The 24,920-nt window shown below is 44.3% G+C and overlaps 1 protein-coding gene across 1 annotated transcript in view; it reads right to left on the bottom strand.

The window, feature by feature from the left end:
- The window catches only part of Frmpd2 (FERM and PDZ domain containing 2), an 86,590-nt gene that overhangs the window by 14,225 nt on the left and 47,445 nt on the right, over positions 1–24,920 (bottom strand). The window contains exons 15-23 of the mRNA XM_013033724.1: positions 20,311–20,521; positions 16,614–16,714; positions 14,349–14,441; positions 13,557–13,664; positions 13,350–13,466; positions 8,341–8,543; positions 6,536–6,640; positions 1,881–1,974; positions 926–1,011 (exon numbers count right to left, since the gene is read on the bottom strand). Coding sequence (XP_012889178.1) covers positions 926–1,011; positions 1,881–1,974; positions 6,536–6,640; positions 8,341–8,543; positions 13,350–13,466; positions 13,557–13,664; positions 14,349–14,441; positions 16,614–16,714; positions 20,311–20,521 — 1,118 coding nt within the window. The remainder of the gene's footprint in view (positions 1–925; positions 1,012–1,880; positions 1,975–6,535; positions 6,641–8,340; positions 8,544–13,349; positions 13,467–13,556; positions 13,665–14,348; positions 14,442–16,613; positions 16,715–20,310; positions 20,522–24,920) is intronic.

A 24,920-nucleotide genomic window follows, 5' to 3' on the forward strand; every position in this document is an offset into this window, starting at 1 on the left:
TTGTCCACCACAGTCCCACAGTGTTGATGCCTATGTGTCATCATGCCAATATGCCAGCCAAGTGTCCTTTCTGGCCATTTCATTAATAAAGGTCTAATGAACAGATCATGCTAATACATTGCAGCTGTTCTCAAGAAATGTCACTCAAGTTCACTAAGACAAAAGAAAACTTACTTTGAAAAAGGAAGTGTAAAAAACACCAAAACTCTGCTGGGGAGTTTGCTGAAAGTGTCTTTAGCATCTTAACTGATTCTTGGCTGGCTCTTCAGTTACCAAGAGAGGGCCATGTTAGTTTTATGGCTTAGGACACTGGAGCCAGTCAGAACTCCTACACTGAGGCCGAAGACAAAACCCAGCATGATCACAGACCCAGTGCTGCATGGAATAAAACACATAATGAACATCTCTAGCTCTTAACATCCTTAATTTCTACCAGAAACAGCCCAGCCCATGCCTTCTGGTGGGTATAAACAGGGGGTGTGGGATAGTGACATGTACTGGGAGGTGGAGGTCATTGTGGATGAGAGCTGGAAGGAGAAAGGACCTGACAGCAAATGGGTAAGCTGGTCAGCAGGGTTAATGCAGGCCTGGGGGCACAGCCAGAGCCAGGATGAAAAAGCCACTGCCTTCTATCACCTCTGTTCTGCTGTCTGACTCCTCAATCTAGGCAAGCAACCATAAGCTTTTCAATGCTGTTTATAGAGCATGAAAGTTTCTGCTTGGAAACCTCTTTCTGCTACCTCGTGAGTGTCACATTCCTGTATTAAAAAAAAAAAGGAACAAAAAGAAAAAAGAAAAAAAAAAAAAATAGACAAAGAAAAAAGTATTAAGTTTCCTCTTTCCCACCCAGGGGCAACTGCAGCTTCTGGTGTTGTCTTCACAATCTCCTAAGAGGAAGGAAAGGTCCCTGTAAGGGAATCCTCACCTGCCCAGGACCTCTGAGACATTGCACAGCCTGCCTATGAGTGAGGCCACACAGACTAACTCCATCCACCTGCAGGAGACGGTCACCTGGAAAAGAGAGGGATAATATCATATCCCAGGCTCTGGGATTGCTGGAAGGGTTCTCTGGCAAGGCCCCAGGTCTGACCCTCCAAGAAGCTTCACAAAAGGACAGGAAGCCAAGCTGCTAGGTATGCCTGGGCTCAGCAGGAGACCTGCCTGGGTCTGATCGCTTGTGCCCTTCTTTCCAAGACATATGAGAGATCCATGATATGAAAGCCTTTCTATTATTGGCTCACAGGATGGCTAAGCCAGCTCTGCTTGACCTCATCTTTCCTCCTGCTTTCCTGTAAAACTATTTGTGAAAGTATTTTCAAGTTGTTCAGGGCTAATATTTATATCTTCAGGGTTTTTTTTTCTAATTTCCAAAAGGGTCAGGAAGGTAGTGATTGATGTTGGGGATACTTAAATACAAGGGAACATGGAAGTAAGATTCTAGGTACCTTTTTAGACTCAGTTCTGGCAGTTTTAAAGGATAAAAATCCATCCTTTAAAGTCGTGAGACATGATACAGGGCCAGCGAGAAGACTCCTATCTCAACAACTAGCACAGACCCTATACTGAAGTGAGATCACCAGTGCCAGCTCTGTCCCCACCCTAGAAAGCTGTATTGTCTCCCAGAAATCTTTTCTGTCATCTTCTTCCCAATTTGCTGCTATTAAGTTTACAGTTCTTCTGACCTATCAAGTGGGTAGGGCAGGTGAAATCCCTTCCTTGCTCTGGAGATGCAATGGCTTGGGAGGCCAGACTGGGCATGGCTATCTATCTATCTATCTATCTATCTATCTATCTATCTATCTATCTATCTATCTATCTATCTATCTATCTGTCTATCTGTCAGAAAGCAGGGAGAGCTCCCAACAGCTTCCATCCCTCACCCTGTAGGATCTGTCCTTCTTTGGCAGCTGGGCCTCCAGGAGTGATGGATTTCACATAGATTCCTCCATATAGCACACTTGTGTTAATGCCACCCTGTAAAACAGAAAGGAAAATTTATCACCCATCTACCCCTATTGAGGAAGGGAGCCTACCATCCTCCTGCCTGCCATCCATGCCACAATCTCATCTCTGTTCGGCACTATCTTCTATATCCACCTTTGTAGACTACCCTCTCCATTGAGCAATAAGGTTAGATCCTTCAGAGAGCACAGGAATAGAAGCTGAGACCTAGCCCCAGTCTATCATTGGCCCAACTGCCAGCACTCAATAACTAGTCATATAGAATGTACAAAACTTGTAAAAAGTAGCAACTGACATAAGTGGATTTACCTGTGTTTGTGGATACCAAAAATAGAATTAAACTATACAGTATTCTCTTAAGTTAGCAATGGATCAGTTAGGCATCTTATCCATCAGGTGAGATCAAGATCTAACTTGTTTTATCTTTTTACTTATTTAGACAAATTTTTAATCAATGAAATTATATCATTCCTACACAGTTGTTCTGCCTCCATCTCCCAAACTCACTGTAAGCAGCACAGTGATAACTGGTAATAGCTGGGAATCTATCTATGCCTGTCTACCTACCTGTCTGTCTACCTCTATCTGCCTCTATCTATCTTTACCTTTCTCCAGGCTCATATAATCATATGGAAATGGTTCAAAGGAAATCTGACTCTGCTTCAAGATGGACACCCAAAGCCTGTGTGTGAAAATACATACCTGTAACTCCAGTTATTCAGGAGGCAGAATCAAGAGGATCACAAGTTTGAGGCCAGCTTGGGCAGCTAGATTTTTCTCTCTCAAAAAAGAAGGGAAGTCTGGGGCATAGCTCAAGTGGTAGAGCACATACACAAAGTCTTGACTTCATACTGAACAACAACAAAAAGGACACTCAAGCCAGACAGCTGAATGACTTTTGTTGCTGTAATTTGGAGCTTGAATGACCCCCAGTATGTGAAAAACCTGATTCCCAGCTTGGTGCTATTGGAAGGTGGTGAAACCCTTAAGAGGTAGGGCCTCCTGGAAGGTCTTCAGGTCACTGTCCTCACGGTGACTGTGATGCCCTCCCTCCCCCTCCCTTGGAAAAGATTGTGACGTAGGCAGCTTTGCTCCACCATGTGATCCCATCAAGATGTGCCATCTCAGACCCAAATCCACAGATCAAAACCTCTAAAACAAGGAGTCATAATAAATCTTCGTTTATAAGTATTTCAGGTATTTGTTACACTGATGAAAAGCTGACTAACAAAAACCATAAAGGCCTGATGGAATGTTTTAACCCAAGATTCCTCTGAAACTAGACATCAGGCATTGCCGATGCAAAATTTCAATGTGACTACCATCAAGAAAGGGTAAACTATAAACCAGCTGTAGGTGTCTTGCCAATGGGCTTCAGGCTCTTTGACCCCTGCCTGTCTTCTGCTCTTGTTTATAAAACTTACTGACCTTGCACAAGCGTGATGCAGTTCTCCCTATTCAGTCAAACAGTAATTTTCATTTCAGACTCTGATTTCTTTTCTTGTTTTCAATGGCATTCAGTGTTTAACCCAGGGCCTGTCACTCTCCTGCTTGAGCCCTTTTGCCTTGATTCTTTTTTGAAAAAGGTCTTACGTGTATGCCAACCCAGACTACACTCTGTCTATTGATGTTTCCCAAATAGCTGGGATGACAGCTATATAATACCAAATCCAGCTATTGATTGAAATGGCCTCAATCCACAATCCCAGCCTTCCAAGTAGCTAAAAGGCACCAGCACCCAGCTATTGGTAGACTTTGTTTCTTAGTAAAAACTATAAATACTCAACTAGATCATGTGTTGCACAAAATAGGGGCTCATAGGCACAGTTTGCAGCATCTTACTTTCTTGCTCAATGTATTCTTCATTGACATCTTTGTAGGCAGCAAAAGCTAGCACTGATTTGGTTTTGGTTTTGGTTTCTTGTATTGGAACTGGGGCCAACTCAGGTTTTGGGTGGTGTCCCTTAGCTTTTACACTCATGGCTGACATCTACTCCTTGAAACACAGCTCCACTTCTGTTCTTTTTGCTGGTTAATTAGAGGTAAGAGTCTCATGGAGTTTCCTGGACTGGCTTGGAACCTCCATCCTCAGAATGCAGCCTCCTGAGTAGATAGAATTACAGACATGGACCACCAGTGGCTAGCATGATTCATCTAATGGCAGCAGTTTGATATCTATGAAATACTTGTGCCACAGTACAGGCAGCTTTTCCTCATCTGGTCTGTATTCATTTTTTGCCATGTATTCAACACTATAAGCAACACTGCATTACACATCTTCCCATATTCAGCCTTGGTTAATGGGATTCTTATTTCTGTTTCTAGGAGCCCAAGGCTATATGCATTTGTCATTATAACAAACTTCGCCAGATTGCATCCCAGTGTGCAATCTGCATATAATTAATTACTCACATTTCCCCCAGCTTCGTGTGACAGTAGCCTTTTTCTGCATCCCACCGCTATATTTGGCCAAGCTTATAGTTTCCTTTTCATTTAATTTGTATTCCTATGTATCTGAGTGTCTTTCATTTATTTGATGGCCATCCATATTTGAATGAGATGTTTCAATAATTATTTCTGAAATTAAATTTCTCCAAAGAATCAAAGTTTTATGCCAGTCACTGATTTCCTCTTACCATATATATATATATATATATATATATATATATATATATATAAAAAGTTTTTCAGATGAGAAATAGCTATGGTGTCTGATAGAGCTGCTACTCCAAGCCAAAAATAAATTGTCCATCTTGTTCCTAGCTTGTTCACCCCCTGAGTACTCACAAGCCTTATTTATTTTTCTTTCCTTTTTTCTTTATTTTGATGCCAGTGCTGAGGATTGAGCTCAGGGCCTTTCACTCTCACGTGGCTTTTTCAATGAAGGCTGGCACTCTGCCACTTGAGCCACACCTGCAGTTCCTGACTTTTGCTGGTTAATTGGAGATGAGTCTCTTGGAATTTTCTGTCTATACTAGTTTGATACCTCAATCATCAAACCTCAGCCTCCTGAGAAGCTAGGACTATAAGCATGAGCCACTGGCGCCCAGCTTTATAAGCCTCATTTCTTGATGCTTAAAGTCATCAGCTAAGTTTAGTGAACGCTAATGATCCTGCCATCAGGGATCCTGATGCAAAACTTCAATGTGACTACCATTAGGAAAGGGTGAACTATGAATCAGCTGCAGATGTGAACCAGTCTTGCCTTCTTTGATGGGTTCTTTGCCCCCTGCCTGCCTAGTGCCTTCTGCTCTTGACAATAAGGCCTTCTGCTCTTGTCAGCACATGGTATTATTACATATAAAAGCAAATAATTAGCCAGGTGCCAGTGCCTTACACCTGTAATCCTAGCTACTCTGGAAGCTGAGATCATGGTTCAAAGCCAACCTGGGCAGAAAACTAATGAGACTCCTTTTTTTTGGGGGGGGGTCTGGTCGTGGGGCCTGAACTCTGGGCCTGGGCACTGTCCCTCAGCTCTTCAGCTCAAGGCTAGCACTCTACCACTTGAGCCACAGCACCTCTTCTGGCTTTTTTTCATTTTGCTTATGTGGTGCTGAGGAATCGAACCCAGGGCCCCATGCATGCAAGGCAAGCTTCTACCACTGAGCCACCTTCCCAGCCCCTAATGAGAGTCTTATACCCAATTAACTACCAAAAAAAGCCACAAATGGAGCTGTGGTTCAAGTTGTAGAGTGCTAGCCTTGAGCAAAAAAGGACTCAGGGACAATCTAGCCCCTGAGTTCAAGCGCTAGGACTGGCAATTGAAAAAAATACCACCCATACCCCAGTCCTCCTATGTCTTGGGTTTGTTTGGGAAGTTTCCATTGACCTTGACATTTCCTTGCCTGTTGCGAGATTCTCTTCTCTTTCCAATCAACTGAATTCCACAATGCCATCCCTGAAATCCAGGCCTCTTCCAATGTCTCAAGGGAATGGGTATTTTTCCAATGCTCGATGAAAAGTACAGTACTTCCCAACCTCTTCCCCCATTCTCCATCCCAGGGAAATCACATTTACCAGGGACTCTCCCTCCCAAGGGGTCTACTAGGTAGAATTCAGAAGCCAAATGTAGGATGCCAGTCTAGGCAGAGATCTCACAGAAAGGTAGAGCACAATGTTCCACTGGGATCTTGTTTGAGATGATAGTGGATCACCCCATTCACCACTGGCTGGTGTCCCTGACACCCCACCTTGCTATTCTTTTCTTACCATCCAGTGTCATCTGAGCAGAGACACCTCACAGTTCCACCCATACAACCCTCTTCACCCTGCAGCATTTCCTCAGCTCCTAGTCTGGGCTCAGCCTCACCCTGCCACCTCTCCATACAACCCTCTTCACCCTGCAGCATTTCCTCAGCTCCTACTCTGGGCTCAGCCTCACCCTGCCACCTCTCCCAGTTTGTCCTTGAGTTCCTACACCCCACAGACAGCAACTCAGCGGCTTTCTTGATTCACCTACTTCCCATGTGCCCCCTGTACAGTAACACATGATCAGAGTGGAATGCCCATCAAGATGGACATCATTAATTGTTTCCCAACCAAGCGCCACCTTCACCCCCCTAACAGTTCTTACAGTCACACTGAAGCCAAGGGTTCCATCTTCCTTCACCAGCTCCACAAAGTAGATTTCACCAGCATTGGTTTCTGGAGGTGATGGAGGACAAGAAGAACCGACACCCTATCCAGATAAATAAACAGAAAAGGAAAAAACATAAGGTTTCTCTAGGCTCTCAGTTGGAGTAGACAGCACAGGGAAGGTTTCCACAGGAGCCTAGCTGCTTAGTTTTCGACCCCAGTTCTACTAACCCAGGGAGACGATGGCATTATTATTTTTTCCTCTCCATGCCTCAAGTGTCTCACCTCTGAAACACGTTCACAATAGTAACTCTCTCCCATGAATCTCATGGATGACATGTTCAGTACTGTGAGACACAGAGGCAACTACTCAAAGCCAGCTATTCTTATTCTTCTTTGCTGTCCTTGTGCACCCAAATCTTTTACACAAGATGTTGTTCAATGATCACTGTCCACCTAGGAAAGCACCGACAGCAGGGCCCTAGAGAATGTCTGAAATCCTAGCTACTCAGGAGGCTGAGATCTGAGAGCTGAGATTCAACTCCAGTCCAGGCAGATGAATTCAAGAGATTATTTTCTCTAAACAAGTCATAAAAGCTAATGATACCTGTCTGGCCTTTCCCTGGAGGGCCTTTGCCGTAGGTCCTCACATGAAAGGTACCCTTACCTCCAATGACTGAGGGACGCAGGAGAAACTGAACTAACAGGCCTTCACTAAATGCCTCCTAGCTGACTCATGCCCCTTTCTCTAGGGTTCTCTATTAATTATCAAACCTACTATAATACATACTTGAGCTTAACTATTGTTTCAGGTATTTATTTCCTTATGACAGCTCACATAAAACTTACATTCAATAAATATGTTTTTCTTCTTGTTAATCTAGTTACAAAGGCCCCATCTAAGAGACCTAAAGTAGATACCCTGGGGACAGCACGGCCCAGTGGGCAGGAATCACTGTCTCTGCTTGTATAAAGGGAAGGTAAGTTTGAAAGGTTATGGAACAACTGGCCTGTTTTAATTAGATCCCCAGAAACAATGAGAAGGTATACACACTGGACCTGGGTAAAGAAGAGGGTTAAGGCAGGTCTGCCTTCAGAGGTACTGGCAGCCTTTACAGAAACTATGGAGAGCTAAGCACCTGGGGTAGAAACAACATAGCTGTCATTAACTGAACCTTATGCAAGAGGAGCAAGTAGGTGTGGAACCAGGAGAGTCATTCCAGGATAAGTACCACTTGATAGTAATGATGCCCACCAGAGGACATACCCAACCATTCACCCTACCTGTGATCCAACTGCATGCTCCTGCCAGGGCTGAATCAACCAAAAGAATGAGAATTGACACAATGAGTGAATGTCAGCTGCAGGGGACCAGAATATGGGCTCTCCCACCCAGTGTCCAAGAAGACAGTGAGGGTGGTGTCCTTGGGACACCGTGGCTGGGTTTGATCTTCTGCCTTCATGGGATGAAGGTCCTGTACAAAGCAACTAAGCTCCCAGATGAAGCCCAATCATAAACTAAGAAGATGTTGAGTGGCCTCAGCCCTGCCCTTGGCATCCATCCTTTTCTTCATCTTGTCATAACCAGTAGCAATTACTGGTCCTTGGTGACTAAGGTCATTAGAGGCTCCTACGGTGAGGCATGTGGCCTCAACCCTGGGCCCAGAGAAGCTGAAGGCCAGTGAAGTTAAGTAGGCTGCCTGACATGGCACATCAAGAGCACAGGCCTTAGGAGCTGGGCTGGACTCCACAGCGTTTTTATTTTCTACCAAATTCAAGACTCTGAATCAAGGGTATGGTCACCTTTGGAAGAGGGGACAGTTCAAGCCTCTGCCTGGGGACTGGACTTAGCACCCGAGCCATTTCCAGTCCTCCACGACTTCTGTTTGGGTCTTCTGTATGTAATGACAAACTTCCCTGTTGATCGCTGCTCAGGATGTCTGCAGAGAGGATTCCAGAATTGGCTGGGCTATTCATCTCTTCACTGGTGATGTTTCCACAAATACCTATGAAAACAAGATAAGATAAACTCAACAGTTTGAGAGGCTGGCATATCAGTGGCATCATAAGTGGGGCACAAAGTTATCCTTCAGTAAAAGAGATGCCCTTCATAGTTGCAGAGAACAATGTGAGTATAGCAATTCATGGAGGATATTCCACTTAGAGTCAAGAAAGGGAAGATTTTGGATATGATTCAGAAACCTAAATAGAAGTCATTCATGTGGCTCAATTGTGGAAAGGGGAGCAAGGAGAGTGAATAATGCCAGCTTCCTTTATGAAGCTCTCGTCATATGATGAGAGAGAAAGAAAAACATAAAGGAGAGGCATAGATCTTTCAGCCTTCTCAACAGGCCACCAGGAATGTAGCATCCAGGTCTAACAACAGGAAATGGTCAACAGGATAAGACTCTCGACCCCCTCCCTTCATGTCCAGCATGTGCTGCTGCACTGAACTTCCATTTCCAAACCCTGCGGTTCATGGCTGTAGACAGTATATGATTCAAAGGCCCATGTGAGAGTCCTTGGACAGGAGTTGGTAGACTCCTGTGGGTGAAAGTCACCTAATTCTGAACCTTGACTTGGTATAGAACAGAAAAAAATACATAGAACCTTGGGCAAAGTAGCGCACATTTCTAGATCTCCATTTCCTTATGCTTAAAATAGAAATGATGCAAATGTCAATAATATTGTAGGGTTAATGAGGTTTAGAGATTATTTCTAGAGAGGGGATTTATATAGAGGTAAGGAGATAAAGATATGTGTGTGCACATACACACTTTCACACACACATGCATAGACAGCTTAGCATATATTAAGCAATAGTGTATTTACTGTTGATAAGTCAGTATGCAGAACAAATATGTGTTAGAAGAATACATAATAGAGTATCTTTAGGCCTGGTAGCAAACCGTCCAGGTAGATTTACTATTTCATACAAACTCATTAGCACCCTGGGAAGTACGCCAAATCATGTATTGAATGAATTTGATTTGAATGAATTTGACTTAACAAAATTGGTTATTCAGTTCTAAAGATATTCAGTAGGGATTGGGGAAACCATTCTGTAATGCCATATTTCTAGCCTTTTTCTTCATAGTGTCCACTATCACTGTCTTCCCAGTGATGTTCTAGATGTCTCTTCATTTTCTTCCACATCATTCAAGAGAGACCAGGATGGGACCTAGCATCAAACTAAAAAGGTCAAGCTGTGCAACTGTTTCCTGTCCAATGAAGCAGAAGCCACTGAGCTAGTTACCTAGGAAACCAGGAAGGATGGATAAGAAGGCAGGGGCTGCCTCCTGAATCTGCCACCTCATTGACTACAGGGCCAGCTTGTAGCTCCAATCTAGGAAGCAGGAAGGCTAACGTTCAACAGGATACCAGCTCCAGAGAAAAAGACAGGGTTGTCTGAGCCTAGAAGGCCACATGGTGTCCATCTAGCAGCCAAGAGGGGAACAGCAGGTGAGCTGCCTGAGCATCAGCCCTTCTGTCCATGGTCATTGACTATCTGTCAAATGTCTGTGGTGCTGGGCCTCAGTCTCCCCAGAGTGCCATTCCTTATAGCCCAAACTGCAGAGGAATTTTCTTTTTTCTTTTTTTTTAATAATTCCTAATTGAGATTAAGTGATTACATAAGTTTCACAAATTTCATAGTATTGTGGGATAGTGATACTTAGTTAAAGTCACAAACACAGTTTAATCTCCATGAGGCAAATTGTCATTATCATGGTCTATAATTTAGTGAATTCTATGAGCTTTGACAATGCAACTATTTCTTCCATATCAGGTTATATGAACATTTCTTTCCTTTTGCTTAGCTGTTCCCTCTTTCCCTCTCATTCCCTCCCTCCCACTGCTGCTCTTGAATTGCTTAGGTTGTTTTCATCCATGTCCAGTGCAGCTGATGGGCCCTTCTGTTGTATATTTTCCCATTTCCCTCTGATTCTGTGCCCTCCCCGTAGCTTCATCTCTTCAAGTCTCTGGGCCAGCCTAGTTCTGCCAAGAGCCTGAGCAACTCAAAACCTTGAAGAATCCTCATGGAATTCTGGGTTCTTTACCCCCAAGTTTCTCAGGCTATTTTGGCTGAAGGACATACTACTCCATTTAAAATTCATAGGCACTTTTCAGCTTTGCTGTCTGAATAAAAAGGAACATTTCCTCTTTAGACACAATCAACTTGGAACTGCTGTTTGGGGCCAGGGGAAGACAGGAGCAGGCCAAACCCTTGTCCATTCCTGCCTGAACCTGCCCCTTCATCTCAGATGGCTGCCAATCAAGTGTTACCCTCCCTGACCCTGAGGGAGTCAGGTCCTCTTCACTACTTAGGAGCACGGCCTTTGTTACAGTCCAGGTTCCTTTGGAAACTGTCACTGATGGAAGAAGTGGTTTCCATGGTGACTCTGGCTGGTCTTCCAGGCACAGACTTGACTACCATGAATCTGTACCTAGTTTGACTCCTGCTGAGGTGACCGATCTAGATTGCAGGTCAGGGACTAAATAGATAAAGCCTGTCAAGAACAGCCAGCAGAGTTTACCTCTTCCATCAGTGGCAGTTTCCAAAGGAACCTGGACTGTGACAAAGGTCGTGTCCCCAGGTAGTAGGGAGGACCTCCTGCTGAGAAGCCCTGTCATCCCCAGATATGTGAGGAACCCACTATCTGGAATTCTTACCACTTTTTTAAAGTTCTTTTTCCCTTTTTTTTTCAATTGTGACTATAAAGATGATTTACATGGTGGTTACAGTTACATAAGTCAGGTAAAGAATACCTTTCTTTTTGGACAGTGTCACCCCTTCCCTTGCTCTCTCCCAGTTTTACATCTTCCCCTCCCCCCTTCCCACACACAAGTTATGTAGTTCATTTTCAACAGAGTGTCTAGTGAAGGATACCTTTTTTAATGCCTCCTCCCCATCACAGCAGGCTATTCTTGGACTTCACTGCATTGGGAGTTGATCAGCTGTATTATGTTTCCTTACAACACAAGGAAAATGCCTTGCTATCTAACACAGAGCCTGAGGGCAGTACAGTGAATGCGCAGGGGCTGGCCACTGGGCCTGTACTCTCCACTCCTCCCACCCACCTTCTCTCTATTCCCACCAACCCATTAATTCCTGTCTGGGCAGCTGTAATGCCTGGGAAGGCCAGCTTGGGGTGGGGTGTGTAAACACATGAGTGAGGGGATGCAGGTGGCATTTTTCTCCTCAGGGCATCACAAGTAGATAGGCTATGATCAGACTTGATGCCGAGTTTGCAGACAGTCCCCTGAAGCTTACAAGACCACCCAGCCAACATGCACAGGTGATCCTGGATAACTGAGGAGTGAAGATGTCAACCTCCCCTCGTTCCTCCATCCAGAGCCCAGACCTTCCCCAAATCAACACAATGATGTCATTCTTTTAGCAGTGGTTGCTCCCTTCTTAGCTAACGGATAAAGAAAAATGCCTTTCAAAAACAAAAACTCTATTCCTGGGGATCTATAGCCCACCCTACATGCCAACTTAGAACTATATAAGAACAGTACCAGGTACCAGTGACTCATACCTGTAATCTTAGCTACTAAGGGTTTGAAATCTGAGGATCGATGTTCCAAACTAGCCCTGGCAAGAAAATCCATGAGACTATTATCTCCAATTAAGTGCCAAAAAAGCTGGAAGCGAGTGGATCTGTAGTTTAAGTGGTAGAGTGTTCCCCTTGAGCAAAAAAAAAAAGCTAAGGGACAGTGCCTTGCACCTGAGTTCAAGCTCAGGCACGCACACATGCACACATGCACACACGCACACACGCGCACACACACACACACACACACACACACAGAACAGCACATTTTTCTGTACTAATTCTGCTTCAAGGTTCAAGGTCATTTATCTCCTTCCAAGGGGGACAACAGACTATTCCACCTAAGCCCAAAACATAGAATTCTGACTTTCAGTAAGGCTCAGGTGACAATAAAAATGTCATGCAAAGCGAATGAGCTGAAACACACATAGTGGTTAATATGAGAATAGCAGTCTTTTCTGTCAGAGGTATCTTAAACTAGTTCCAGTGCTAGTTTCTTTTGGATTCTTGCTAAACCCCATTTGCCCATAAAACTTGCCTACAAATATGTAAATGTTAGCCCCTCCCCTCTTCACTGGTATCAGATTCTAGCCAGTCACCAGCAGAGTATGACCCTGAGCTTTGCCAATCCAAGCAGACGGGAAGGGCATGAGAGACGGAAGCAGGCTGGCTGCTCCTTGGCTTGCTCACCTGACTGGCTGGTGGCACACCCTTCTGCAGAAATAAACTTTGCCTTACTGAGCCCCTATCATGTTGATATCCTTAGTCATACCTGACACCCCAATATACTGGTGCATTTCTAACATTAATAAAAAGTTGGAATAGTGCTGGGAAGGTGGCTCAGGGGTAGAGCGCTTGCCTTGCATGCATGAGGCCCTGGGTTCGATTCCTCAGCACCACATAGGCAAAAAAGAAAAAAGCCAGAAGTGGTGCTGTGGCTCAAGTGGTAGAGCGCTAGCCTTGAGCTGAAGAGCTGAGGGACAGCGCCCAGGCCCAGAGTTCAGGCCCCATGCCAGACCCCCCCAAAAAAGTTAGAATACATGGCCACCTTTTACCAGGGCATACAGTCATAAAGCCTGTTCTATCCACACAGTTGCCCAAGGCATTGATTTGTGCAATGACATTGCCACTTTGTAAACTACAACCAGGAGGCCAGCAACATAAAAGCCCTTCAATAGAGCTCAGTACCCCCATGGTAATAAGCACCCCTGAAAACAGACAACACTGCTGAGTTTCTGGAAACAGGCTGAATAGTACCTTTGGACTGTGAAATTATTAATTCTATGTTGTCTGGAGAATTTTGAATCATTCTGACAGCCATGTTGAATGTGAAGCCCTCCAGGCTGATATGATTCAAAGCCAGTATCTGCCCTCCTGGAAAAAATAAGATATCTCAGTAACTCCAGCAAGAAAACAAGAAAAGGATTCCTTTAAACAGTGTCTCTAGTAATTTACTAAGATTACCTGGTTTGATCTTTTTAGTTTTTTCTGCTGGCCCCCCTGGAATAATAGAGGATATGAAAATACCAGGGTTCACTTGACCCTCATCTTCTCCCTCATTAATGACAAAACCTGCAATCAAAATATATAATAAGATCACGCTTAATGACTGCAATTCAGAGAGGTTAGCTACCAACTGGTATTGCCATTTGAATATGGGTAGATTGTTTCCTTTAGCCATTAGATCACTGGAAAAAGTATTGCTCTCTTCAGCAACCATGACTAAAGCAACCCAACAATTTTAACTAGATTTTGTTCCAGGACAGAATCAGAGATGGAAAGGAGATTATTTTTAATGAAGTATCTCATCTTGTTTCTTGTATCTTGTCTCAGTGATTTTAGATAACAGGTGAAAAAGTTTGGCTAGTCTTTCCTATCACTGAGAATCTACATATACTAAAGAAATGTTTTCCCGTGCAATTAGGGGTCTACATTGGGGCCTGCAAGGAACCCTTGGTCTCAAAGTCTCATTGCTCTTAATGGACACTTAGAGAGAGAGACAGAGACAGAGACAGAGAGATAGAGAGAGAGAGAGACAGGGACAGAGACAGAGAGACAGAGAGAGACAGAGACAGAGAGAGAGAAATTGAGAGGGTGAGAAATGTAGAGAGAAGAGGGAGAGAAGTGATCAGTGAAAAAAAGACAAATTGGGAGAAGAGGTCAGAAAAGGGTAGTAGAAAAGCTGAAAGGAAAAAGTGGCATCCTCCTCCCCTGCTGATCAGGGGAGATGGACTCACCTGCAGGGGGTGCTCTTACCAAAACCACGGTGTGGATCACGGTTCAGTGCCACATGAATGATTTCTTGACCAGGGTCTGCTGTAGAAGTCTCTCTTCTGTTATTCTGTGGCCCTAGAGGTGGAGTCAAAGCAACAATTATTCTTTGCATCCCAGATTATTAATATAAAAGGAGAGAACAATAGCACATTATAATACACACACACACACACACACACACACACACACACACGTACACACCTAAAAGTAAACATAGCTCATAGGGAAGTTTCCAACAGCAGTGTGAGGGTCACTGAGCGCACACTTCCAGGATCCTCACTGGGTAGGTGTAGGTCAAGTTTTGAGCTGTCAAAGCAGAGGCCTGCCCAGAGTAGGGTGCTTTAGTTAGGCCTTTTATTTTAATCTTATATTGGACTTGGTACAAGATGGACAAGATGAAGGATGAGCAGAACATACTCACTGGCAGTACAACTTAATACAGAGATGAGACGACAAAATCTTCTTCATTTGGCTCCCCACAAGACCATGTGTTTAAGGCTTGCTGGCCAGCCTCTGGTGCTGTTCGGAAGTGGCAGAAATTTTAAGAGCTGATGCCTAATGGGTAGGAGTTAGGCCACTGATGGTGTGTGTGTGTGTATGTGTGTGTGTAATGATCCTGGAGCTTGATTCACTCAAGGCTGGCACCCACACCTCATCTTCTGACTTTTTGCTGGTTAACTGGAGTTGAGTTTTGGATTTATCTGCCTAGGCTGGCTTTGAACCGCAACCCTCAGATCTCAGCTGCCTGTGTAGTTAGGATTACAGGCTCTCAGACTTTTTTGAGAGCATCTGGAAGGAGCTACTGAGACTCCAGCCCCAGTCTCACACCTTGCATAACAGCTGCCATGAAGTGAGTAGGCCTTGACTATGTGTTCCTACCATTGTGTACTGGGCCACCCCAGGCCCAAAGCAACATGACCAAGTGGCCATAATACTAAACCTCTAAAACTATGAGCCAAAAGAACTCTTTCCTCTTTAAAAAAAAAACAATTTTATTGTTATTATAAAGGTGATGTACAGAGGGGTTACAGTTACATCAGTCAGGTGAAGAGTCCATTTCTTTTTCGATAATGCCACCCCTTCCTCATGCTTTCCCAGTTTCTTTCCCCTTTTTAGGTTGATTTGTCACAGGTGTTTTGTTACAGTAATAGAAGGTTGACTAACACATGCATCCACCTGTCAGGATGATAGGGGCCAGCAGCCCAACCTGGCTCTCCTAGAGCATTTTCTGAGCATGGGTTTGAGAGGAAACTCAAAGCAGAGCCCTAAAACAGTGCCCAGTGAGCAGGATGGGGATCCACTACCAGAGTTGTTACATACACACACACAGTCATACACACACAGACACACACACACACACACAAGGACCATGGGAGCATCTGGCAGATTGGTAACAAAAGATAGTGGTATTCTAGAACCAGCCCCCAGATCTGGTACTTGTCAAGTATATGTATTTTGCCTAGTTGTGGAGTCTTATTTGTCCTTATTTTCGACTGAGAACTCGCCAGGAGAGAGACGTTTTGGGCCTGTGAGGAAAAGCTTGATGGAAACAGATGGTGTATTTTTCTAAACTCACTGCTCCATCTTCCTTATGACCAAGCACTGGAAATCACCTGACCAAAGCCAATTCCTCTCAGATCCACATACCAGCTAGAGCTAGATATTGATTAGGACCACTCATTCCAACCCTATATCGCTTGAGAATAATTTTAAAAGCAAAAAGATTGTGAACAACCAGGCACCAATGTCTCATCCCTGCAATCCTACCTACTTAGGAGGCTGAAATCTGAGGATCAGAACTCAAAGCCAGTCCAGGCAGGAAAGTCATGAGACTCAGCACCCAGGTCTGAGTTCAAGCCTCAAGACTAGCCCCACAAAAAAACTACAAGAATTATGAGGATTGGAAAGCAAACTGAAGTAGTGGTAAAAGATTAAAAGTTTGCCGGACGACGGTGGCTCATGCCTGTTTTAATCCTAGCTACTCAGGAAGCTGAGATCTGAGGATCATGGTTCAAAGCCAGCCCGGGTAGGAAAGTCTGTGAGACTCTTATCTCCAATAAACCACTAGAAATCCAGAAGTGGCGCTGTGGCTCAAGCAGTAGAGTGCTTGCCTTGAGCTGAAGAGCACAGGGACAGGGCCTAAGCCCCAGTGTTCAAGCCCCACGACTGATAAAAAAAAAAAGATTAAAAGCAAGCATCCTATATAAGGTTTACTTAACCATAAATTTGTCATGGTTTATTCCATACCTGTACAGACATTCTGAACAAGTGACCTAGAGAGATGGCCACAGGTAGTTGGCTTCTGGATCAAACAGTTGGTGTCTGGCTGCTCCTGGTCAGTGTGGGGGCTGCAGGAAAAGGTGACAAGGTTAGATAAGGCCTCTTCATGGAAAACTCTTGTGTAATAGTTTGTATGTGTCATGGCCTGGGGAGGAAACCCTGGGTCTACAGACACACCCTACTGGGAGGCGTATGAGGAGGGATGGCTCGAAGGTCTTTCCATCTCCCAGGGCCATTGCAGTCACCATACCTCATCAGAACAATCCACCCATCTCGCTGTCCACTTTTGGATTGGATATACAAGTGCTGAAGATCTCCATTTCCCCAACCATGAGATTGAAATAATCTTCCTAATTCCAGGTTTGGAATGGCATCCAAAGCAAGCCATGACCATAGATTGTAGAGTCTTGATGTTTGTATGCTCTTCCTTGCTTTTAGCCAAAGGTCCTTAGCAGGTACTCCAGCATCCCACACATGCTGTGCCCCACTGGGCACACTTGAACACACACACACACACAGATCAGGAAACTTTCATGTAGGCACACATGGTTAAAGGTATAGTGCTCTGGATGTGGTTTATCCCCCAAGGGTTCATGGATTGGATGCTTGATCCACAGTGGAGTGATCAGGCAGCGGGTCCTTTAAGAGGTGGAGCCCAATGGGAGCTAGTCAAGTCACAGGCACACCCCTTTGCAAAGGATTAAGTAGTCCTCTGAGAACAAGTTATTTAAAAAAAAAAAAAGCAAGATTTATCCCATCTTGAGAGTTCTTGTCCTCTTCTGAGAGCTCTCCTTTTCACATGCATCTCCACCACAATACCAATTACCGAACGTTGAAGCCGCCATGGGCCCCACCAGATCAACACTAAGCCTTTGTACATTCTACCTTCAAAACTATGAGCCAGCTAGACTTGTGTGTGTGTGTGTGTGTGTGTGTGTGTGTGTGTGTGTGTGTGTGTGTACTGGTACTAAGACTTGAATTCAGGGCTTTGGTGTTATCACATAGCTTTTGTGCTGACAGTTAGCACTCAACCATTTGAGTTTCTTTGGGCTTTTGGGTGGTTAATGAGAGTCTCACAGACTTTCCTGCCTGAGTTGGCTTCAAATCGCAATGCTTAGGTCTCAGTCTCCTAAGTAGTTAGGATTGTGGGTGTAAGCTGTGGTGCCCAGATTAAACCTTTCTTGTTAAGGTACTCAACCTTATTTAGTTATAGCAACAAAAACAGACTAACACATGCTGCATAGTACTAAGTGAAAAATGTTATAGGCAGAAAAAAAATGTTGAATCAAGGGTCAGCTTGCATACTAATGGGTTATATTCACAAATGAACAAGTGAGCAAATGAACAAGTGAACAAATGAGCAAGAAGAAGAGAGAAAGCTACAGATGCTCAGAGCCCTAGAAAGAAAAGCCAGCATTGGACCTCCAGGCTGATCAGTCATCTGATCAGAGTCCCCTCTCAGACCACTACTTAGGCAGGTGAGCTGTAGCAGGGAATGCTGGCATGGGTAGCTTCCCATGGACCATCTTATGCCCTGGGAACAGTTATGTCAGTGATGGGACCGTGTAGCTAGGAACTCCTCAGAGGGACGAACTAACTGAACAGGCAAAGAGAGGATCATCATCAGGGAAAAGACACAGCTTCCAAGGACATACTTTTAGTGCTTTGCTTCCTCTACTAGTCCCCTCTTCCTAAACTTTCCAGAGCCTCTCAAATAGAACGACCAGCTAAGGAATAAACTCTCCAGTGCATGAGCCTTTGGGGGAGGGAGACACGCTTTTTATCCAAACCATATCAGAGGTCCTGAAGTCAACGTGCCCAGGAAAGGGGATATTGGACCCCCAGTCCCTTCCTCTTTCTGCCCCACCTTCCAGCAAAAGAATTGGCTTTCTCCATCTCCTTCCTCTGCCATGATGTATGTGCTTGCCATAGGCCCCAGAGGAACAGGGCCAATCGACCATGAATTAAAACATACAAACAGTAAAACAAAATTAGCCTTTCTTCTTTTTGAGCCAATTATCTTGGTTATTTTGTTACAATAAGAGCAAGGTAACACAAGTGTCCATGAGTCACTCATGGTTGTTTCTGTCTTTTAACAGTAAAGTGCCATTAGTTTGGGTGACAGATGAAAGATGGCCACAAATCTCTTGACATTCACAGTGTAAGGTGGCATCTATTTCTGTTCCCTCTGTGTCTGTGCTAACCTGAGCCTAATTTAACCAAAATACTGATGGAAATAGCCAACACCAGAGGCTCAAGCCTGTAATCCCAGCTATTCAGGAGGCTGAGATCGGAAGATCATGGCTCAAAGCCAGTCCAGGCAGAAAAGTTTATGAGATTCTTGTCTCCAGTTAACCACCAAAAAGCCAGAAGTGGAGTGGTGGCTCAAGTGACAGAGCAAGCCCTGAATTCAAAAGAAGAGAAGGAGGAGGAGAAGGAGGAGGGAAAAAGAAGGAAGAAGAAGAAAAGAAGAGAAAGAAACGCTTGCTGGGCTCCTGGAGCATGTAAAACCTCACTAGAAGCACAGCATGAAGAAAGCTTGACTACACTGTGAGGAAGAGAGGCCTACTAGCATGCTGTGTATCCCCGCCACTGACACCAAGGAGCTGAGCACGCAAGGAAAGGTGTCCTGGCCCTTCCAAACTAGTCAAGAGTACTGTCATGCTCCCAGTCAACACCATATTGTAGCAACAGAATGTCCCAACTAAGTTCTACCTACCTTTCTAACCTAGCAAACTGAAGTGAAATAGCAAAATGATTGATTGGCAGCAATAACTGCTCAGAACAGTTTTGCTTCCCCACTATTGATTGACTTTGCAGTGCACAACAAACCACATTTGCGTCCAGAGAATTCGGGCAATCATATTCTCCAAATGACTTTAAGGTATGTACATACATGCATGGATTTTAGTTCAGATGAATCATCCATATACTCTTATTGGAGCAGATGTATAACTCATACCAAAAAAAAGAAAAACCAGGCCCTAAGTCATCTGTTGCCTGGAAATCTGTTCTATTTATACAACTTGCAATGTCAGTGTAATCCAAGTTCTAGGCTATTTATAAATGTCAGGAACAGTGTATTATAATAGAAAGTTGCATTTGTGAGCTTGTTGTTTTCATATACAAATTTGAATGACAATTAGTCTATCAGATAGTGTGGTATCAAGGTTAGGAGTCTGGTCTTTTAAAGTTCAACTGCTTGTGTTTGAGTCCTAGAGCCTCGATTTTTTTTCCTTCCTGCAAAATGGGGAGAACTATATAAACCTACCCAGAGTCTTATGGGTCAAATCAGTTCATGTATACAAGTGCCTAGATTAGTATCTGTCTTCCAATAATTCCAAATAGACTTATTATAATTTCTTTATTTTGTCCTCTGCAATTCCCATTATCACTTAGCTTTGTGTTTTGTGTTGTATTGTTTGGGGGGTTTTTGTTTTTGAACTTTGTTATTTTTTCACCAAAGGAAAAAGAGAAATTTTTCCCTATAGCCTAGACCAAGCCTAGGGCTGACATACAGTAACTCTGGATATAGTTGGTAATGACTCAAGGACACTATACTTCCCTTAGGAATCTCATCCATTAACCAACTGCTTCAGGTACAGATGGATCTAATGTACCAAATGTCTGCTGGTCTGGGCTCAGAAAAAAAGATGAAACCCACCTGCCTCTGATTCGTGCCGTCCCAGTTTCCTTGCTGATTTCCATGTTGAAGTTTTCCAGCCATGGGTTAAGCTGGTCTCTCGGGGGGTCCTGCAACCTGGGTGCAAACAGCTCATTTTCTGAGCGTGACAGTCTCTGAATCCAAGTGAGAGCTTTGGCCTGGGTCTGGTATGCAGGACTCAGATTGGCCATTTGCAGAAACTTGTCCTGGTCTGAAGCGAGTGGTGAAGTGACAGACACATACATACACAAGATGACACTGGTTCAAGTTCAATTCCCCGTAGGGTAAGCAATATTCTCCAACCTTGGCTCTCCTCTCCCAGCTTTCTCTGCACTGCCAGGCATACTATTTTATTTTTATTTATTTATTTATTTTGTCTCATACCAACTAGGAGAGTTCGGTGATTAGCTCTGGGAATGCAAGTCATCCCAATTAACACTTGCTAATGAAAGATGCTTCGGAAACCTAAGAAGAGGCAAGATATGCCCTTTCCTCGTAGCTTGACAAAACCTGGAGCCAGGAGCCTGTTCCCCCTGCACAGCCCAAAGTATTCCTGGAGACCAGCTCCGGCAGACACCAGATAAAATTAGCTTCATACGCAGGCCTGCACCTGAGTTTACAGCTCTTTTCTCACAATGTGTCTTCTAACAAATAGGACTTCACACCTCCTATCTCTACACAGCATAGTTGTCCTGGTTATATTTCCTCATTTAAGAACCTATTTCCTGAAATATATGTGTGTATCAGATGGGGAGGTCCCTATCTCGCTTTTCCTGCAGAAAATTTAATAAGTTACTCTGGTCAGATCTTGAAATTGCAGATGTGAGGGACCACTTCATTGTTTATAGTATTCACTTTAAAAAATGAGCAGCTGGGTGGCTCATACCTATAATCCTAACTACTCAAGAGACTACGATTTGAGGATCATGGTTCAAAGCCAGCCTGGCCAGGAAAGTTTGTAACACTCTTATCTACCAATTAACTATATATATATTTTTTTTTGGAAGGGGGGGTCCTGTCATGGGGCCTGAACTCTGGGCCTGGGCGCTGTCCCTCAGCTCTTCAGTTCAAGTCTAGCACGCTACCACTTGAGCCATAACATCACTTCCGGCTTTTTTTCTGCTTATGTGGTGCTGAGGAATCGAACCCAGGGCCTCATGCATACAAGGCAAGCGCTCTACCACTGAGTCACCTTCTCAGCCCCAATTAACTATATTTTGTAAAAAGCTAGAGTAGAGCTATGGCTCAAGTGATAGAGTGCTAGCCTTGAGGAAAAAAGCTGAAGGATAGTGCCCAGGCTCTGAGTTCAAGACCCAGGACTGAGTCCAAAAACAAACAAAAATGGTATTTGATTAATAGATTGCTAAATTTAATAGAGACATTACAAAAAGCCAATTTTTATATTGTAAGCACCCTGCTTAAAACCAGGAAGGAAAGACCTAAGTGCAGGGTGCTCATCAGCTTGTTTTGTGTGTGTGTTTTGTGTGTATGTATGTGTGTGTGTTGTCTATGTCTGTGTATATAGTGTCTATGTGGGAGTGTGGTATGTATGCAAGAGGTGGCATGCTGTGGGGATGTGTCAGTGGTATGTGTAATATAAGTGTGTGTGTGTGTGTATGTGTGTGTGTGTGCCCACGTATTACATAGTACACTATGCCTCTACAGGAGGGAGATGGTGACACCTGAAGAAGTGTCCTACAACAGTATCTGTGCCTTTAGGGCTGTGCCTTTAAAAAAAATTTTTTTTTGCTGGGTGCCAGTGGCTCATGCCTGTAATCATGGCTATTCAGGAGGCTGAGATCTGAGGATTACAGTTTGAAGCCAACCCAAGCATGAAAGTCTCTGAAATTCATCTCCAATTAACCACCAAAATATCCAAAAGTGGAGCTGTGGAATGGTAGAGCATTCGCCTCAAGCAAAAAAGCCAAACAAGAGCAGGAAGGCTTGAGTTCAAGCCCCAGTACCAGCACCAAAAGAAGAAAGAAGAGAGAGCCAGGCACCAGTGGCTTGAGCCTCTCATCCTAGCTATTCAGGAAGCTGAGATCTGAGGATTGCAGTTTGAAGCTAGCCCTGGCAGGAAAGGCCTTGAGACTCTTATCTCCAATTAACGACCAGGAATCAGGAAGTGGCAGTATGGCTCAAAGTGGTTGAGTGATACCTTGAGTGGAAAAAGCCCAGGGAGAATGCCCAGGCCCTGAGTTCAAGTCCCATGACTGACAAAAATATAAAAGAAGAAAGAAATAAAGAGAAACAGAGAGAGAAAGAAGGAAAGAAGGGAGGGAGAGAGGGAAGGAGGAAGGGACAGAGGGAAGGAGGAAGGAAGGGAGGGAAGGAAAAGAAACCTTTTTCAAAAATTTGGTATAAATGAGGACACCATTGCTTGCTTACTGTTGGCAAAAGAGAATAGAGGAACAGAAGCCATCTGAATATGACCTGAAGGTTTCCACAAAGGTCCTAGAGCCTTACACTAGAATTCAGGTCTGTTCTGAAACAAGGCACACCAAAAACAGCAGCTGGTGTTACTGACCACATCTTATGTGACAGCCCAGTAGGAGGCAGACTGTCTACATTTTCTCACTTCATTCTCACCTACCCACCCAGATACTGTACTCATTTTACAGATGAGGAAACTTGAGACTAAAGGAGAACTGAAGTTTTATTCCTGGTCCTGAGGCCAGTAAGTGGTAGAGCAGGATTTCTACTGGAGTCTACTGACTCTACAGTCCATGGCAGACTATGGGTATGTTAAAGACATTGACCAAAACAGTTCAGCTGATGCCCCATAGCACACCCGACCTCCAGGGCCTGACTACATAGTGGCCTTGGAGTTAGTCATGGTAGATATGAATAGCCATGGGGAATTTCTAGGTAGAGACATTGAGACAGGTCCTCACCAAGAAAGGTTTAATGGTTTGAAGAGAGATTTGGGTTCTAGGATGGAGGGTGTAGAAGGGAGCAGAGGAGAAAGATTCCCAATGACCTGGGCTTGGGGAAGGATGATGTGGTCATCAGGACAATGTCAGGGAGGGAGGAGGAAGTCGGGGCAGAGGACAGGGGCCACATGTGTGGTCAGGAGAGAAGATCACAGTGTGAAGCCCTCAGCATCAGACTCCACCTGAGGCAAGGCACGGATGGGGTGGGGGGACAGGGCTGGTGTTCTTACCAGACTTTGGATATGTGGGGCTCTACTGGTGGACCAACCAGGGAGGGAAGATTTTGCCAGTAGGAAGGAGAGCCAAGAGCTGGTGTTCAGGAACAGAAGGAAGGGTTACCAAGAATGTCCCCCAAGCCACTGGCACATCAAAGACAGCACATAATACCTGTGCCCTGACTTTAGGTGCCTCACAGAGTAAATGTGGCATCAGTGAAGTAGCTGATGACTATCTGAATCTATCTGGACATCAAGGGTTCAGATCCAAGTTATTTACAGTGTTTCCAGCACACAGGAGACACCTAGGAGCAAGGAGCAGGGAAAGGGTACCAGGCAAAATGATGGACAGCTCCGTCACATCCACAGGGTACCACACAGCTTGGAAATCATCAGAAAGGATGAGGAAGCCTGTGGGGCCCTCTCAGCAGCTTTCCGAATTTAGTCCTGAAATTGTACACTCGTGAATAAAACGCTCAGTCATTATTCTTTCTCCCTAGAAATCCAAAAATAGCTATGCAATAATATGCTTGTTGCAACAATTCACAGAAGAAAAACACTGAGAAATGTTTGGAAAATATTCAGCTTCCCAACCATCAAAGAAGCACAAAATAAATCAACAGGAGGGGGTTGTTTTCACGTACCAAAGGAACAAAGAGACACAGGAGAATGGCTAGGCTGGATGCCAAGGGGCCAGGCACAGTCCTTCAAAGTTCCCTAACTCTCAGACACAGTAACTGTACTTTCAATGTCCAGTTTAACAAAATGATGTAAAATCTAGAAAAATATTCCTCCATTGACATTTGCTGTTTGCGAAACACAAACTAAATATCAAAAGAGAGGAATTATTAAGTATCTGTATTTCCACATAAAAATATTTTGGTTACCCATCCATCTCTCCACCACCATCCACCCCCCCCCATACACACACTCATCTTCCTGCCCATCAATCCATCCACAACTTACATCCCTATACCACATACCCATCCATCCATCCACTGCTACTCACAGATTCATCTATCCATCCACCCATACATACCTACACCAACCTACCTATCCATTCCTCCACCACCACCCACACACCACCCCTTCATCCTCCTCCCCACCCATCCATCCATTCACATACATACCTACACCCACCTACCCATCCATCCTTCCACTAACATTCACTCATTTGACCATCCATTCACCCACTGGTCTATCCATCCATAAACACATATCCCTATACCTTTCTACCCATCCATCCCTCCACCACAACCCACATACCTACCTATCCACCTATACACCCACTCAGAAAAAAATGCATTAAATATTTCCCATTTGTCCCATCTCTATTCCATAATAAAGGAGCTGTGAGGACTATGGAATGTTATACCTGCCTCTAAGGAATTTCCCATCTATCACAGACTGGAGATAGACATATGCACAAGTGAAAATGGCAGTTAGAGGACAGAAGTCTGAA

Source organism: Dipodomys ordii, unplaced genomic scaffold (assembly GCF_000151885.1).
Source record: "Dipodomys ordii isolate 6190 unplaced genomic scaffold, Dord_2.0 Scaffold176, whole genome shotgun sequence".
NCBI classification, from domain to species: Eukaryota; Metazoa; Chordata; class Mammalia; order Rodentia; family Heteromyidae; genus Dipodomys; species Dipodomys ordii.